The sequence below is a fragment of the Lepidochelys kempii genome, chromosome 14 (assembly GCF_965140285.1).
Source record: "Lepidochelys kempii isolate rLepKem1 chromosome 14, rLepKem1.hap1, whole genome shotgun sequence".
Lineage (NCBI taxonomy): Eukaryota > Metazoa > Chordata > Testudines > Cheloniidae > Lepidochelys > Lepidochelys kempii.
Window position 1 is genome coordinate 47,481,941 of NC_136393.1, and position 16,039 is coordinate 47,497,979.

The 16,039-nt window shown below is 45.1% G+C and overlaps 1 protein-coding gene across 1 annotated transcript; it reads right to left on the reverse strand.

Annotated features, from left to right (window-relative positions):
- Window positions 1-172: 172 nt before the first annotated feature.
- LOC140898179 (killer cell lectin-like receptor subfamily B member 1B allele A) lies at window positions 173-15,525 on the reverse strand. The gene is made up of 6 exons (XM_073311606.1): window positions 15,387-15,525; window positions 4,694-4,798; window positions 4,145-4,294; window positions 2,496-2,650; window positions 718-830; window positions 173-307 (listed from the first exon to the last, which is right to left on the reverse strand). The coding sequence occupies exons 1-6, from the start codon at window positions 15,523-15,525 to the stop codon at window positions 181-183; spliced, it is 789 nt and encodes a 262-aa protein (XP_073167707.1). The 3' UTR covers window positions 173-180.
- Window positions 15,526-16,039: the final 514 nt, after the last annotated feature.

Sequence of the window (16,039 nt, forward strand, 5' to 3'; positions counted from 1 at the left end):
GACCTGAATTTCAAATGCAAGAAAAGCCTTTCAGGCTGTCTTTATCCACCTTAGAAAAGTGGGAGGGCACAAGCCCAATTTTTCCCTTTGAAGCTCATCTTCAATATTCATCGTTCATGTGACAGACTGAAACTAAAGAAGAATTTATAGTTCATACTTAGAAAATACACGTAATTAATGTCACTGTCTAATGAGGAGAGCGTCTTTTTCACAAATCCATTTAGAGACTGTAGTGCAGGGTTCACACTGAATCCCATCTGCTTTTATCACCCCGCATTTCCCTTCAGCAGGATCCACTAACTTGAACCTGGGAAACAAAATAAATAAATCCCTGTTTAGAATTTTTGAACAAGATGTTTAGCAGCTTTTCCTCATTCGGACACACCTCTCAAATTTCTTCCTTAACTGCTGAACTCTTCCTACAGAGCCCTAATTGATAAAACGCTTCCGAGCACATGACCCTTTTGTAGCAGCTGGTTGGCCTTGATCTATTTCTGAAAACACTTGTCCATATTACAAAACCCAGCCCTCAGGATGCGAAAGCCATCGAATGAGGCTCAGGACTCAATTCATCTCCTCTCTGTGCAGAGTGTCATTCCTAGCTCTGAATATCTCTTGCGACCATATGTAGCCTCTGCTGACACCAGTTCTGGAAAGCAACAACCCTGTGCCCCCTGCTGTACATCTTACATGGACTCATGGGATAAAAACACTCACAGTGTTTGATTGAACAGGGAGCCGTCCACCCAAGTCCATTTCCTCGCACAGGATGTAACAGTGAGTCCAAGCCAGATCTGGTTTGTGTCTTTGGAAGTAGTTTGTATGAAAGTCTGTAAATGACATGGAAGAATGAAGTGACGGGGAAGGAGGGTTAACGTGGTTAAGGTGCTAGTTAGAGACTTTGGGAACTGGGTTCAATTCCCCACTCCACCACAGCCACCCTTTGTGACAGTGGGCCAGTTCGTATTTTCTGTCCTGACTGGGGAGAATTCAGGCCTTGGTACAGTCTTTGTGGTGTCTGGGGGTCATGCTATCGGTGAGGTGTCCACCGCTGGGTAGCAGGGCACAGGTTATGTACTGTTGCTGGCCTTAACTTTTCTTTTCCTTGCTTTTTAGTGTGTGTGGGTATGTATAGAGCAGGGGTGGCCAAACCATGGCTTGTGAGCCACAGGAATCTCTTTACAGTTAAAGTGCTGCTCCCAGAGCCCCCTCCCACTCCCATTCTCCACCTACCAGACTTGGCGGGGAGCTCAGGGCTTCTGCCCTGCGGTGGGGTGGTGGGGCTAGGAGGGGCTTCTGCTACAGATGACTGGTGCTTGCTGAGAGTAGGGGGGGGCACAATTTAAAGGTTCCCTCTCCCAACAGCTTGAGTCAAGGTCCCCCCAGCTGCCCTCCTTCTTACCCTCAGTGCCCCCACCCTGCATCTCCCAGGTGTTAGCTCCGAATGGAGAGGCAATGCCAAACAGCTGGGAACTGCAGTGAGGAGCTCCCAGCTGATTGTCGCTGCCTCTCCCCACAGCCGCAGCTCCCAGTGCAGGGAGTTGGGCCCAGTGGCACCATGTGATCGAGCTGGACCAGCAAACCTTGGGGAAAACTGGGGGGCACATGCCCCCTCACGCATCAACTCTGGCTTCCTGCCAGTGTGGAGGGGGGCATAGGCGCCAACTCCGTGGGTGCTCCGGGGCTGGAGCACCCATGGGGAAAAACTGGTGGGTGCTCTGCACCCACTGGCAGCTCCCCGCCCCACCCCAGCTCACCTCCGCCTCTGTTCCGCCTCCTCCTCTGAGTGCACTGCGTCTCCGCTTCTCCCCCTAGCTCCCAGCGCTTGCCACCGCAAAACAGCTGTTTTGCTCGGAAAGCACTGGGAGGGAGGGGGAGGAGGGGGAACGCGGTGCGCTCGGGGGAAGAGACGGGGGCGGGGATTTGGGGAAGGGTCCAATAGGGGCAGGGAGGGGGTGGAGTTGGGGTGGGGACTTGGGGGAAAGGGTTGGAATGGGGGCGGAGTCAGGGAGGGGCCGGAGGTGGTGGGGGGCTCGAGCACCCACTGGCGCTGGGTAAAGTTGGCGCCTATGGAGGGGGGGCTCTCAGGGCTATAGTCCTGCAGGGCACACCTCTTGGGGCTCAGAGCTTCAGCAGGAGCAGGGCTGAAGACTTGAGCCTGGGCAGGTGCCTCCTGTGGGGCTGAAGCCTGAGACCCCTGCCCCTGCAGGGCCAAAGCCCCAAGCCCTGGCAGATGCCTCCCACAGGGCCAAAACCCTGAGCCTTGTCAGGTGCCTCCTGTGGGGCTGAAGCCCTGAGACACCCCCCCACCTCCGCCCCCCTCCTTGCAGGGATGAAGAACTCTAGAACTTCCGAAGATTGTTGTATGTGGCTCAGAGGGTCGGTAAGTTTGGCCACCCCTGATATAGAGCAGCCTTGACAGACACATAGCACAGTGGTTTTGTGTATTAATTATTACTAGTGATGTTCATATCTCCAGGACTAGTTTTATTTACCATCTCATCCTGGTCCCGGATCACCAGCAGCCGAGAGCTCCTCCTTGAACAGTCATCGCGGCTCTCGTTCCAGGGATTTTTTTCTTTTGACACCCAGTAGCACTTGTCCCTGTGCAGCAGCCAGTTTGGGGGGCAGAGCTTACACCCTGATCCCTCTGGAGGGGGAAATGGAAATGTTTAATGGAGCTGAAGGTTCTGAACTGCATTAAACTCCTGCACAGACCTCCAGACTCAACATTTTCAGCAGAGCTATGCCTTGGCTTTGTTTGAGGACAGGTCCAACACTCCACTCGCCGCAGGTGCTGCAGGCCAGGAGGGAGGGGTATTGGTGAAGCTGTGAGTACCTCAGTCCTGAAATAGCACGGGCTAACGCAGGTCAGGCTCTACTGGGATCCTCCTTCACTTCCTCCCCTTTAGTGTAGTGTTCCTGTGCACTGCTTAACAGCCATTGCATTTCCCCTTAGAGATGGCTGCATGCCAGTTGGGGGGAGATAATACTACATATAAAAGAGTTAAAAAAACTTTATTTAGGTTGCAAAGTCAAAATTGGAAATGCCACATTCATGGTTGTCCATGCAACTGTAATTCAGCCTCAACGTGAGGTCATCCAGTACACTGAATGCTTGGGGAGCCATCATGGACCTGGAACCAAATAGGCCTGTGCACTGAATGAGGCAGCAGCCCTGAGATAAAAATAGTAGATAATCCTGCAATAAAGACCGTATCATAAGGCACACACAAATGGGGGCTGAATTAGGTTGTGCGGGTAACTGAATTAAGGTTGTGCAGATAATTTGGCATTTCCTAACTTTTGGGAGCTTGACTCTGTAATCTTTGTGTTCTCTTAATCCAGTATTGTGTTTAATTTCCTAGTTTTTAAAAAAACATAAAAAAATTCTGTGACTGGAACAACTGCACCAGCTTGAATCAGCAGCAGCGTTTGGACCCTGGATCTTCAGTATCACACCACACTGCTATCGCTCCAGCAACAGGAATAACTCTGCTTGCTGGTTACAGGAAAAGTCTGTGATCCTGAGGGATGGGGGCAGGGAATAGGCCTGAGTGGTCAAAGGGAGCCCAGCCAGCTCTCTGCCTTCCCCAGGAGGAGCTTCTAACCCATGTGGTGTTCCTGGGAGCAAGGGGTTGATAGACCACTGGGGCTATGTGCTGAGTGAGGGGGAGCCTGGCCCAGCTCTCACCCCTCCCCACCTCCACCTGCATCTGCTCAGGTCACTCCCAGTGCAGAGTGTGCTGCTATGGCAAGGTGAGCCCAGCACTTTTGACTGTTATTTTGTCATGCTACAGAGTTTTCCTGAGGATCACAAGCAAGGAGGGAAATGGTGGCTCTTCTTCCAAGGTTCCCATCTCAGCAAAACCTGGATGAAATTTCATGGGCCAAAGAAAACATGAAGGCCCCTCGGCCCCCTATTTCAAAGGCCTGCTTCGAACAAGGGAAGTGTGAGAGCTCCTCAAAGATACCACAAGACCCTTTTACAATGGAAGCGTTAGGGACCCTAAACAGGAATCGCTACCAGATGCCCTATAAGTAGTTATTGAAGTGGTTTGTGTCCTGCACTGGGTTACCCGAGCTAACCACTAGATGGCACTACAATACAGGAAGCTGCGGAGAGAGAAGGTGCTGAGGTTACCTGCTGAGTTGTTGTGAGATGATTCACACACAAATTGTTTCAAGTGGAAATGGAAATCTTTTAGGCCAGTGCTGCAGTTGGATTGATGGATGATTCCCTCCCTGGTACTGTTGTTCTCCGGTGTATTCAGACATCCTTTGAGCTGAGAAACTTCAGAAGAGCATGAGAATGAGCGGCAACTACCATTTAGGGATTAGCAAACTGAGAATGAGGGTGTGTGTAATAAACAGTTACATGCTGTAGCTATCAAACTGAGAACTGGGACAGAGAGAGAGAGCATGACAGAGAAAGAGAGAAAATCTAATTTATTACACATTATAAGGTGTCTTCCACTTTTCCCTGTGCACACTGAGCAGTGGCGTTGTGAGAGCTGGATCACATAGGTCTCATGTATCAAGTTCTAACACTAGCTTCTTCATGTGATATTGTTCCCTTTGTGATGATAATGAAGAGTCCAGGATATTATTCTGATTTTTGGAATCAGAAATGTGCAGGAAGGGGGAATTTCAGAGTGCCGCATTTTGCACAAATTAATTTTGAACTGCTTACCCCAAACACTTATCGCTATCACAGCTCCCAGCAGGATGAGGATCCCAGCTGCTCCAAGCCCTGCAGTGATCCAATGACAGTGGGGACGCTGATGTAGATGATGATCTGGAAGAGTCAGGATTGAGTGAAATATCTTCAGCACATTGTGCAAGAAATAATAATGGCCACCTGCTGTCCTGTGGAACCCGTGCAGCATCCTTGAATGGGCATTTGTGTTCCCCCTCAGTCCTCACATAATACTAGGAATATTTTTAAACCTGTCAGTTAAGGGCCACGTCACTCTTAGGGCACCCCATAAAGAAACAGAGCAAAATACTGCAAAGGTGAAGACAATACTAACAGATTTCTACTGTCAATTATTTAGCAACATGGTTCTATCCCACTTAGAGTGGTGCATATTTGACCATGCTATATGTCGAGTCTTTGCATCAGCCCCCTCAGGCTTTGTGTTGACCAGACAGTGGTTCTTAACCTTTCTGGGGTCAGGACACATTTGTAAACCTCAATGGCCTGTCACGACACAGTAAATAGCATTAGTGCAAAAGCCACACGACTTACTAAATATCTTACCCACAACACACAATATGCACGTTAGTATTGGCCCCGTTCGTCTTTACAGACGTTTGGTATTGCGGATGTGAGGTCACAGTTGGTGCTGCAGCTTTTTTGATAACTATAAAAACCAATTCTGGACAAACATGTTATCGCATCGAGTGCAACGAAAGGTGTTTTCCTGTTGTCCAAGGCTAGTCACTTGTTTTTTACTTTGACTTTTTGTTTTGAGTGTAGAGAGCCACTGTTTATCACGTTCTGTGATGCCTGTCTCCAGACTGGATTGCCAACTTGAATGATCTTTTGTACTTGGGCTTCCTAAGTCTGTGACTCAATACCAAAGCATTGGGAGGGATAGCTCAGTGGTTTGAGCATTGGCCTGCTAAAGCTACGGTTATGAGTTCAATCCTTGAGGTGGCCGTTTGGGTCAAAAATTGGGGATTGGTCCTGTTTTGAGCAGGGGGTTGGACTAGATGACCTCCTGAGGTCCCTTCCAACCCTGATATTCTATGATTCTATTTTAGGTCTCTTTTGCAGGCATCTCAAAACCTACGTTTTGGGTGTCCTCTCTGTCTTTGACCCTCCTTTAACTCACCATATTATAAGATGTCTTTAGGAAGTCTTCCATCTTGCATCCTATGCACATGACCTAACTAACGAAGATGGTTGTGCTTGATAATAGCTCTCAGGCTGGAGATTTGTGCCCTCATTAGCACTTCTTCATTAGTAATTTTACCTTGCCAGGTGATGTCTAGAATGGATCTCAGGCACCACAGATGGAAGCTATTGAATCTCTTTTCTTGCCTGCTATATGAGATCCATGTCTCGCTGCCATAAAGGAGGATACTGACTATGCAGGCTTTATAAATCAAGATCTTAGTCTTTGTCATAAGCTTCTTCAAGAATATACACATTAGTGTAACTAGTGCTTGTATACCATACATATCACAGCAGCAGTATCTGCATTTCCTATCCCATGGGGCGGGCTGGGCTCGGCTCCCCACTCTGGTGTTGTGACTTCCAGGGTCACAGTGCTGGTCAGGTTTGGCCTGGCCTGCCTGACAGGGGCAGCTGATCCGAATTTGTGTGAGTGGCATTGTGACCCAGTGCACAGGTTCGTAGTGCGACTCACGCAAATTTGACCTGTCACCAGCCCTGTCATCATGACTGAGGAGAGACTGGGCCAAGCCTGAATGAAACCACTGTGTTCCTTTGCAGCAGATCACAATGCCCGGAGCAGCTCCAGCCTTGCAGACTGGAGCTGCAGGATCCACGGCTGCGGGGTGAATGCAGGATGGACTCGGCAACCCCCAAGTCTTTCCTTCCTTTCTGCACAAAGGAGTTATCTGTGTTCAGTCTGTTACACCTCTGGTCAAGGACAGCCAGGTCGGTATTTTGTAAGTAAACAAGCTTCACTAAGAAAATAGCTTGAGACCGGATCACTAATTTCACCTCCAATGGGAAACTGACCTGCCAGGCCCAAAGTCTGCTAACGCTTGGCAAAACAGCAACAATATCAAGGAAGTCAGAGTCACTGGATCTATACCAAATAGGTGCACATTTTCATAGTGACATAGAACAACTGCATATAACCAGAGGCTCGCACACGTTGTAGCATCTGTCAACCAAGCTTGTTGAACATGCCAGGGGCTCCTTCCCTCTATTCCCCCCACAAGCTCCCTGGGTGCCCCCTTCCACCTTCCTGTACTGCAGGGATTCCCTGCAACTCCCTCAATCTCCCCCTGCCAGGAGATCTGTGCCCTCCATTCCCCTATCTCCCATACCAGTGTCCCCTTTTCTTTCCCCCATGCTGTCCTTCTTCTAAACCAGGGTCCCCCATTTCACCCCATGTCAGCAGTTCTGTGTTCCCCTCATTTCTCCCTCCTTCCCATTCCAGGTCCCTCATTCTCCCCTCATGACAGGGATGCTGTGTGCACCTGCATGCCCCCTTCCCCCCACTTCCATCCATGCCAGGGGCTCTGTCCTCCTTCCATTTCCCCCTTTCTCCACTCATGTTCCCCCAATCTCCCACCGGGGTTCTGTGTGCACCCCCTTTCCCTCTCCTCCTGGACCAGCAACCCCCATTGCCCTCCATGTAGGACTCTACATGTGCCCCCATTTCACCCCTTTCCCCTCATGCCCCACTTTCCCACATTCTCCCCTCTATGGCAGGGGCTCGGTCTGCACCCCATTTCCCCCTGTGCCCCATACAAAAGTCTCCCATTTCCTCCCAGGCCAGAAGCTGTGTGCACACCTCCTTCCCCCATGCCCCTCCATTGTCCCCTTCACACTCCCCTCCAACCATCATTATATCTCTTCTGTCTAGGGTTGCCAAAATTGTATTTCAAAAATAAGGGACTGTTTTCTTAGCACCCCTGCCCCACCCCTCCTCCCAATATTATCATTATTATTAATAAATAACAACGATAATCGGCACTCAACCGCATTCACCAGGGGTATTTCTTGCTACTTTTTTTCAGCACTCAGCAACTCCTGATCTTGTACAGAGATGAAAAAATAAGGTGCTCCCTTGTCATAAGGCCATGTTGGCAACCTGTTCTGTCTGTCTGGGACATGAGTCATGCAAAAAGAAAAGGAGTACTTGTGGCACCTTAGAGACTAACCAATTTATTTGAGCATAAGCTTTCGTGAGCTACACCTCACTTCATCGGATGCATACTGTGGAAAGTTTAGAAGATCTTATTATATACACACAAAGCATGAAAAAATACCTCCTCCCACCCCACTCTCCTGCTGGTAATAGCTTATCTAAAGTGATCACTCTTCTTACAATGTGTATGATAATCAAGTTGGGCCATTTCCAGCACAAATCCAGGTTTTCTCACCCCCCCCCCCACACACAAACTCACTCTCCTGCTGGTAATAGCTTATCTAAAGTGACCACTCCACGGTATGCATCCGATGAAGTGAGCTGTAGCTCACGAAAGCTCATGCTCAAATAAATTGGTTAGTCTCTAAAGTGCCACAAGTACTCCTTTTCTTTTTGCGAATACAGACAAACACGGCTGTTACTCTGAAACCTCTCCTTACAAGGTGTATGATAATCAAGATGGGCCATTTCCAACACAAATCCAGGTTTTCTCACACACCCCCCCCCCACACACAAACTCACGGAGTTTTACTTTAACTTTAAGTTTCACGGAGTCTGCTTTAACTTTTACCAGCTCTCTTTTCTTTTTTTATTAATAAATCTTTAGTTAGTTTAATAAGGATTGGCTACTAGCACTGTATTTTGGTAAGATCTTGAGCAGCCTGTTACCTAGGGTAAGTGACTGATCCTCTGGGATTGGAAAAACCCAATGTATGTGATTTTTGGTTTTAATAACCTTTTATCATAAAGTCCAGTTTGCCTGAGTGGTAAACAGGGACTGTAGAGCCTAAAGGGACTGTATGTGGCTTCATGATAACTAGTATAGTATTTTGGAAGCACATATTTGTTATTGTCTGGTGAAATCTTATGATAGAATAGGGTGACCAGATGGCAAGGGTGAAAAATCGGGACAGGAAGTGGGGGGTAATTGGTGCATATAGAAGACAAAGCCCAGAATATCAGGACTGTCCCTATAAAACTGGGACATCTGGTCACTCTATGATAGACTATACCACCAGTCTGGGGTACTTGCCCTGTATTTTGACAGTCTGATCTGAGATTGGCCCTCTCAGCTGTGTCCCTTACCAGGCAGCGTGACAGTGACACTCTACAGTTATTGTGTTACAACCAGACAGACAGAGAAATGCCACCCAGTTGAGTGTAAGGCCTTGCAAGTTTGGCCAATTACAGTACAACATTAACATGTTCCATATGCCCTATGTAACATCATAGTTGGGATATTAATATTTATTTAGCAACTGCAGTGTTAGTAGAATAAAAATAGAGGCTGACGACATAATCATCTAAAATTTTCTCACATATATCCATAAGCTCATGTACCTATAGAAGTTACACCCCAAAGATATCTGTTTTGTAAAATAACTTGTATAGTTACATTTCAAATACACCGAGCCATTTTCAAGGGAATCCTTTAAGAAAAAAGTGTCCATCCTTTATATTAAAATTTAATTCATGATTTCTTGTTTCCTCGTTATTTTAGAAATACTGATGCATATTCACTGCCCACCCCCAATCTCCTCTCATCCTTACCACGGGTTCCCTCCTGTCTGTTCTAAGTCACAACTTCCCAAACTTTGACTGATCCACAAATACCGAGTCTTATAGCTTATCTCTGCACTCAGGAAATGTGAACACCTCATCCCTAGCCTTGGAAACGTCCTTGGCATCCTGTCCATTTCAGAATCCAGGAGAAGATATCCCTTTGTGCCTTCATCATTCCCCCTCGACCAGGCTTCCCTCCTTTCCTCCTTTTCTCCAGCCCCATTTCCTGTATTCCTCAGATACTAGATTTTATTCTTGTCTGCACAGATACTAGTAGGCTTGTCCCGCTCCACACTTCGCCCATCAAGTGGCACAAGCTCCACAACACCCTGCACTGAATTGGCTCCCCAACTATTTTCAGATCCCATCCTTCCTCCTTGGACTGTGAGACTCCCACACCTCTCCTAATAGAACAATGAAGTTCTTAAATTGGTTAGTCTCTAAGGTGCCACAAGTACTCCTTTTCTTTTTTTAATGAAGTTCTGCTAGATGCCTTCTGCCCAGTCATTCCTCTCAAGACTCACCAAATGTACGGGTCCTTACCATTTGCCTTGCCCTGCTATAGTATCTAGATAGTTCAGTTACAGCCTCCAAACAGGTTTATGAAATATATGATTTATTTGTATTGTGGTAGCACCCAAAGGTTCCAGTCTGGAGCAGTAACCTATCCGCTAACTAAGGCCAGATCTACACTAGGAAATAGACCTGCCCTAAGAGACTGTATCATAAACTTCTCATGCCAGGGACGTTCTCACTGAGTACAGAACACAATGGGAGAGAGGCTGAGCAGAACAATAATAAGATCAGACATTACAGAGATTAGCTGTGTGCACAGTTTGATGGTGAATTTAATTGTATAATTATGTTAGGATACCTGGAGACTTGGGTAAAAATCTTTGTTATTTTAAATCTAAATAAATAAATAAAGTAATCTGAAATTTGTTTCCTCCTTTGGTAAAGTTAAATCAGTTGCTCCAAACTATCATTCAACTTAGGCATCATTGATTGCCTGATTTTTCTGTAGGTATCACAGCAGAGATAGGGCTTGAGGAATTTGAAGGAAAAGAGGGTCATCAAAATATAACAGCATGGCCCTTGTATTTGTATGTAGGGCCTGTCGCTGACTATGACATTTTCTGAGACAGTTTGTATTTACTCTGAAGTAAAGTGCACCACAGGGCATTAAAGAAATTCAGTACCCAGCTCCAGGAGTGGTAAAGGATTCAGGTTAGCTAAGTCCTGCCAGATACATGGTGCATAGAACACATAGACCTGTCCTTTGTTGCTAGAAAACCAGTGTCTAAACTACCTGACTGTGCTTTGAGTTACCTATGTGGGGTAACTATTGTGAGCTCCCTGTTGCACCTTTAATATAGTTGGTGGATTGCTGGTGATGTCAGGGGTTCGGCTGATCACCATTTTGGAGGCTGGAAGGGATATTTGCCATATGGCAGAATTGGCAAATTGCCGTGTGGGTTTTTTCCACCTTCCATTCAGCATCAAGGTGGTCTGGGTTTAGATTATAATTGTTGCAACTTTGACAGGTTCCCATGTGGCTGGTAGTTTAGAAAGGGTTTGTTTACAGGTTCCTGTAACCCGGTGGTCTGCCTTGGCCATGGTCCTGAGCACAGTATTAATTGGTGCAGGGGTTTGTCTATGCTTTGAGCTGGGGGAGCAGTTCCCCGTGCTAACTCTGATTGAGCGAGTGCCCTAAAAATCACACGTAGCTGCAGCAGCAGCAACGTGACTAGTAGGAGGGTGTTAGCCACTCTGAGTAGGTGCCTGTGGTCTCAGCTGGGTTCGTACTGATGTACTCAGGGTGGTGAGCCCGTCCTGCTGCTCAGCTAGACACACTATTTTTTAAAATACACTCTAGTTTTAGCACACTAGCTAGATCAGAACTAGTGCGGGGTTTGTCTGCTCAAGGTGGGTATCTCACCCCAGCTCGAACTGTGCACATACCCTATGTCTCATGCAGCTTGTGGCTCACCTCATCTTGTCTCTCCTATCTTTAGCATGGAGGAAGGGTTGGGACTCTGGCTTACCAGTCAGGGTGAGGGTGGAGAGGGGGCATGACTTTCACATTTACCCTCTAGTCTGTAGTACACCAAGGCCATTCGTGCCAACTGGAGAGCCGCACTGGAACAACCTTTCTGGGTAGTTTGGGTAGTTACCCTAGTTAGGTAATAGTTTTAAATAAAGTTCCAGCCTCCACATTTAACCATATAATGGTGTCTATGTCTCATTGTCTTTATGTCCACATTAACGTCTAATTGTACTTTGTCAAGTGGCTGAATTTTTAATTGCAATTTAAAAGTAAAGCAGGCAGTCTGAGCTTAGTACATGTGGAGCACTGACAGGAGAAGAGATGTTCCCTAACCTGATCAGCAAATAGCCCCCTTCTTCCTCAGCAACACTCACAATTTCCTACTGCGTCACATACCATACAGCTGTTTCAGGATGCTCTCCCATATCTCAATGCTACTGTTGGCAACCCCTTGGAGGCCTCCCCCGCCTTTCTGTAAGGGGAAAAATTGGATTGTATCTTACCCTGACCCATCAGCTTCCCTTCTCACCCAATGTAGGGAGCCTGTCAAGCTATCAGGACAGGTAAGGCAAGGAAGGTCCTGCATTAAGGTACAGAGACCTCTCCAATATTATGGTAGAAAAACATTACACAAGTGAGGATTGTGTGACAGTCGAATGTGCCAGGTTCTTTTTGTAAGAGGCATGTCCTGTGAATCCTCTGCTGAAAACCCTCTGCCACAATAACGCTATGTCTGAAACACTGTGTTGTCTTAACTCCTAAAATCCTCTGTGGGAACAACTCCTATTCCGGTAACAGAGTGTCTTCTGAACTTTTGTGCCAAAAAGCATTACATTATCAGCATCAGACTCCAGGGTTCTCTTTTTGTCTTTAACACCCACTATTTGAAGAAAACATTGAGCTCAGAAGTAGATATTTATAATTGTTATTGTATTAATTCAATTGCCATGTGGAAAATAATTTGCAAGGCAAAAACACAAAACAAACAGTTCAAAAAGTCAGATTTGTTGCCAAAGAGCTCTGAAAAAAGGTAATACACCTCATTAATTTAATTTTTTTTCTGATAATTGGAGGTGGTATAAACACAGATTAATCACAGAAATGTAGGGATGGAAGGGACCTTAACAAATCATCTAGCCTATCAGCTGTGCTGAGGCAGGATTAAGTATATCAGGTCCTAGCCCATCCCTGACCGGTGTCTGGAAGAACACTAAGCCAAACCACACGCCAGAACTTTCAGAACAGACAAAATGCATCCAGACGTGACATTAGTGTGTAGCAAGCTGGTGCTCTGTAGAGTCACACCCTAGTTTAACGCACACAAGGGCTTGTAAAGTTCCCAAGTAGACAAGCTTGTACATTGGACACTCCTGTTCATACAAACCCGAATGACATTAGCCTGTTTTTGCAGCAGTATCACACTGTTGACTCATATTCAATGTGTGATCCACTATAACTACCAAATCCTTTTCTGCAGTACTAGTGCCTAGCCAGCTATTCGCCATTTTGGAGGTATGCATTTGATTTTTCCTTCCTAAGTGTAGTACTTTGCACGTCTTTATTGAATTTCATCTTGTTGATTTCAGACCAATTCTCCATTTATCAAGGTCATTTTCAATTCTAAACCCGTCCTTTAAAATGCTTGCACCACTCCTAGCTAGAAACTGTCATTCACAAATTTTACAAGTCTAGTCTCCACTCCATCATCTAAGTCATTAATGAAAATATTGAATTGTATTGGACACAGAAAAGCCACCCATGGAATTCCACTTGATACGATCTCCCAGTTTGACAGTGAAGCATTGTTAACTACTCTCTGAGTATGGTCTTTGAACCAGTTGTACACTCATTTTTTTAGTAAATTCATCTAAGCCACATTTCCCTTGTTTGCTTATGAGACTATCATGGAGGACTGTGTCAAAAGCCTTGCTAAAATCCAGATATATCGTGTCTACTGCTTCCCTCCAGCCACTAGGCCAGTTACCTTGTCAAAGAAGGAAGTTAGATTGGTTTTGTATGATTTGTGCTTGACATTCCATGCTGCTACTAATTATCACCTTATTCTCCTCTAGGTCTGAACAAATTGATTGTTTGATAATTTGTTCCAGTATCTTTCCAGGTATCAAAGTTAGACTGACTGGTCTATAATTTCCTGGGTCTTCCTTTTTCCTCTTTTTGAAGATAAGTACTGTGATTTTCTTTCTCCAGTCCCCTGGGTCCTCACCCATCCTCCATGAGTTCTCAAAACCAATTAATGGTTCTGATATTGCTTTGGTTATTTCCTTAAATACTCTATTGTGAATTTAATCAGGCCCCGTTGACTTGAATGCATCTATCTTATCTAAACATTCCTTAAGCTGTTCTTCCCATATTCTAGCCCAAGATCCTTCCCCCTTGTTGTTAATATTGTGTTACGTATCTGCTCTATATTAATCTTTTTAGTGAAGACTGAAGCAAAAAGGGCACGAAACACCTCAACTTTCTCTGTGTCATCCTTTATTTGCTCTCTTTTCCTGTTAAGTAATGGACCTACATTTGTCAAACTAACAGGACAAATTCAAATATCAGTTTTAATTTGTGTTTTGTTCATTGCCACTTTGAAATAATTTCTTAAAACTAAAGGCTTAATACTCCTATTAAAAGGTTAATTGCCACAGTCTTACTGGGTTATCACTCCACCGTACTACCCTGAAAAGAGATATTTAACATCTACACTATTTATCAGTTCTAAAAGAGCATCATCAAAATTTTAAAGTTTCAAATAATACTAATTTTCTGGCAAATCCTTTAAAAATTGCTCTATAATTTTTATGCTTGCATTTTGCATCCTTTGAAGTCAAGGATTCTTAGCCTCAGTGGGGCATAAACAGGTTTCAGGGGGTTGTGACCACACTCACTTTCTTTTTGGATACATGGATGGGTGCCCTAAAACTTGTAGTAATATGGAATCACAGTATGGAAAAGCTTGAGAACTCCTGCCTTAAATTAACATTTAGCTCAGTTTCTTATTTCTTCATTATTCTGATATTCATTTTCCCTCTCTCCTTTCATCCTTGCTACTATGTTCCTCCTTGAGAGTCTCCTTTAAGTTACAACTTTTCAAAATTAATTTGGTATGAAACATGTCCACTCCTGTTCTGCACTCAGAGATAGAAGGGAAGGTGGGAATATGTTCCCATTTCAGAATCCTGTGCAAAATCCCATGGTTGCTTGTAATTTTCTCTATTAGCCAAATTTCCCTTTTTCTCCAGCCCCAGGTCCTAACCTCCTCAAATAAACATTGGGTCTTTAACCAGAGGCCAGTAAATCCTTTTCTTTACTCTGCACTTCTTAGTGACACAGGCTCCATGACACAGTGTACCTAAATATCTCCCCACCACTTTTCTTCTAATCCTCTCTAATGAGACAATGAAATCCTTCCTGTTCTTGGAGCCTCCCAGGTTCCTTCTGTTCTGTTCACTCTTCCCAAGACTTGACCATTGCCCTACTCCTTATCCCTCTGACTTATCCCACTATAGTAAATTGTAGATTCACTAGTTTACTTCAATCCTCCTAATATGTATGAAAGATGGCATACAATAACGTATTGTATTTGTATATATAATTGTAATTGTATATATATATAGGCTGCCAGCGGCTACTCTTGTAGTGATGTGGCTGTTTTAATACTGACATAATGCTTGCTATGATAATGCTTTAAAGAAATTCCGTATCCAGTTCTGACAATAGTAGGGGATTTCACATTCTCAGAAGTCCCACTCTGTGAACATAGCATATAGAGCTGTTCCTTGGTTCTAAAGACCTTCTTTCTAAGCTATCTGTGCTGCAATTCAAATAATAAAAAAGTACATTAGGATTCCATTTTTCTAATTGAAAAGAGAGATCATACTAGCACAAAAACTAAGAAATTAAAGACTTACTGAGGTGCCGAGCTGGATGCAATGGTTTGGAAGAGGCTTTCAAAATGTTTAAATCAGCATAAACTATTTCACCTGCCATGATAAGCGCAGAGGAGGGAGAGCACGTACAGAAGAGGATGGAGTCTAAGAGCAGCCTCATTTATATATGAGCTAATGTATCCAAAATCAGGAAGTGTCTGTCATCTATTTGAAGCTTTTTTACTTCCTTTTCCCCTGGTGATTTGAGAAGTCCAGGCACCCAGGCTAATAAATTAATGCCTATGTGCTAGCAACCAGTCTGAGTTGTGCTTGAAAACACTCAGGACAGGAGAGCTGTTCTGCACTACGGTGTTTAGGATTTTAAAAGCACAATTATTTTTCAGTAGTACAAGTAAGCTGAGTCCTGATGCATTTAGCATGGCAGCTCTGAAAATTCACATGGCAAGAAAGTCTTGTTAAAGCATAAAAGAGGGAAATAGTCAATTGGCATTTCCCTAACCTTTCAGTGGAGCAGCCATCTTTAATATATGCCTTTCACTCTAGTTCTCTCTCTGTTGTTGCCACTCAACTCTTGTGTGAGTGAAAAACTCTTTTTCATGGGGTGGCTGAACTGCCTTCTCCAGGGAAAGGGGGCTCTGCTGGATCAGGACCTGAACGCGGGAGTTGTGGTGCCA

What these genes read in the sequence shown, in the direction of transcription:
- LOC140898179 (XM_073311606.1), bottom strand. Translation starts at nt 15,525, where the DNA reads ATGAGGCTGCTCTTAGACTCCATCCTCTTCTGTACGTGCTCTCCCTCC. An exon ending in ATCTCACAACAACTCAGCAG is followed by an intron (nt 2,651 to 4,144) that starts GTAACCTCAGCA and finishes TTCCCCCTCCAG; the next exon opens with AGGGATCAGGGTGTAAGCTC. An exon ending in TCCCTGTTCAATCAAACACT is followed by an intron (nt 308 to 717) that starts GTGAGTGTTTTT and finishes TTTGTTTCCCAG; the next exon opens with GTTCAAGTTAGTGGATCCTG.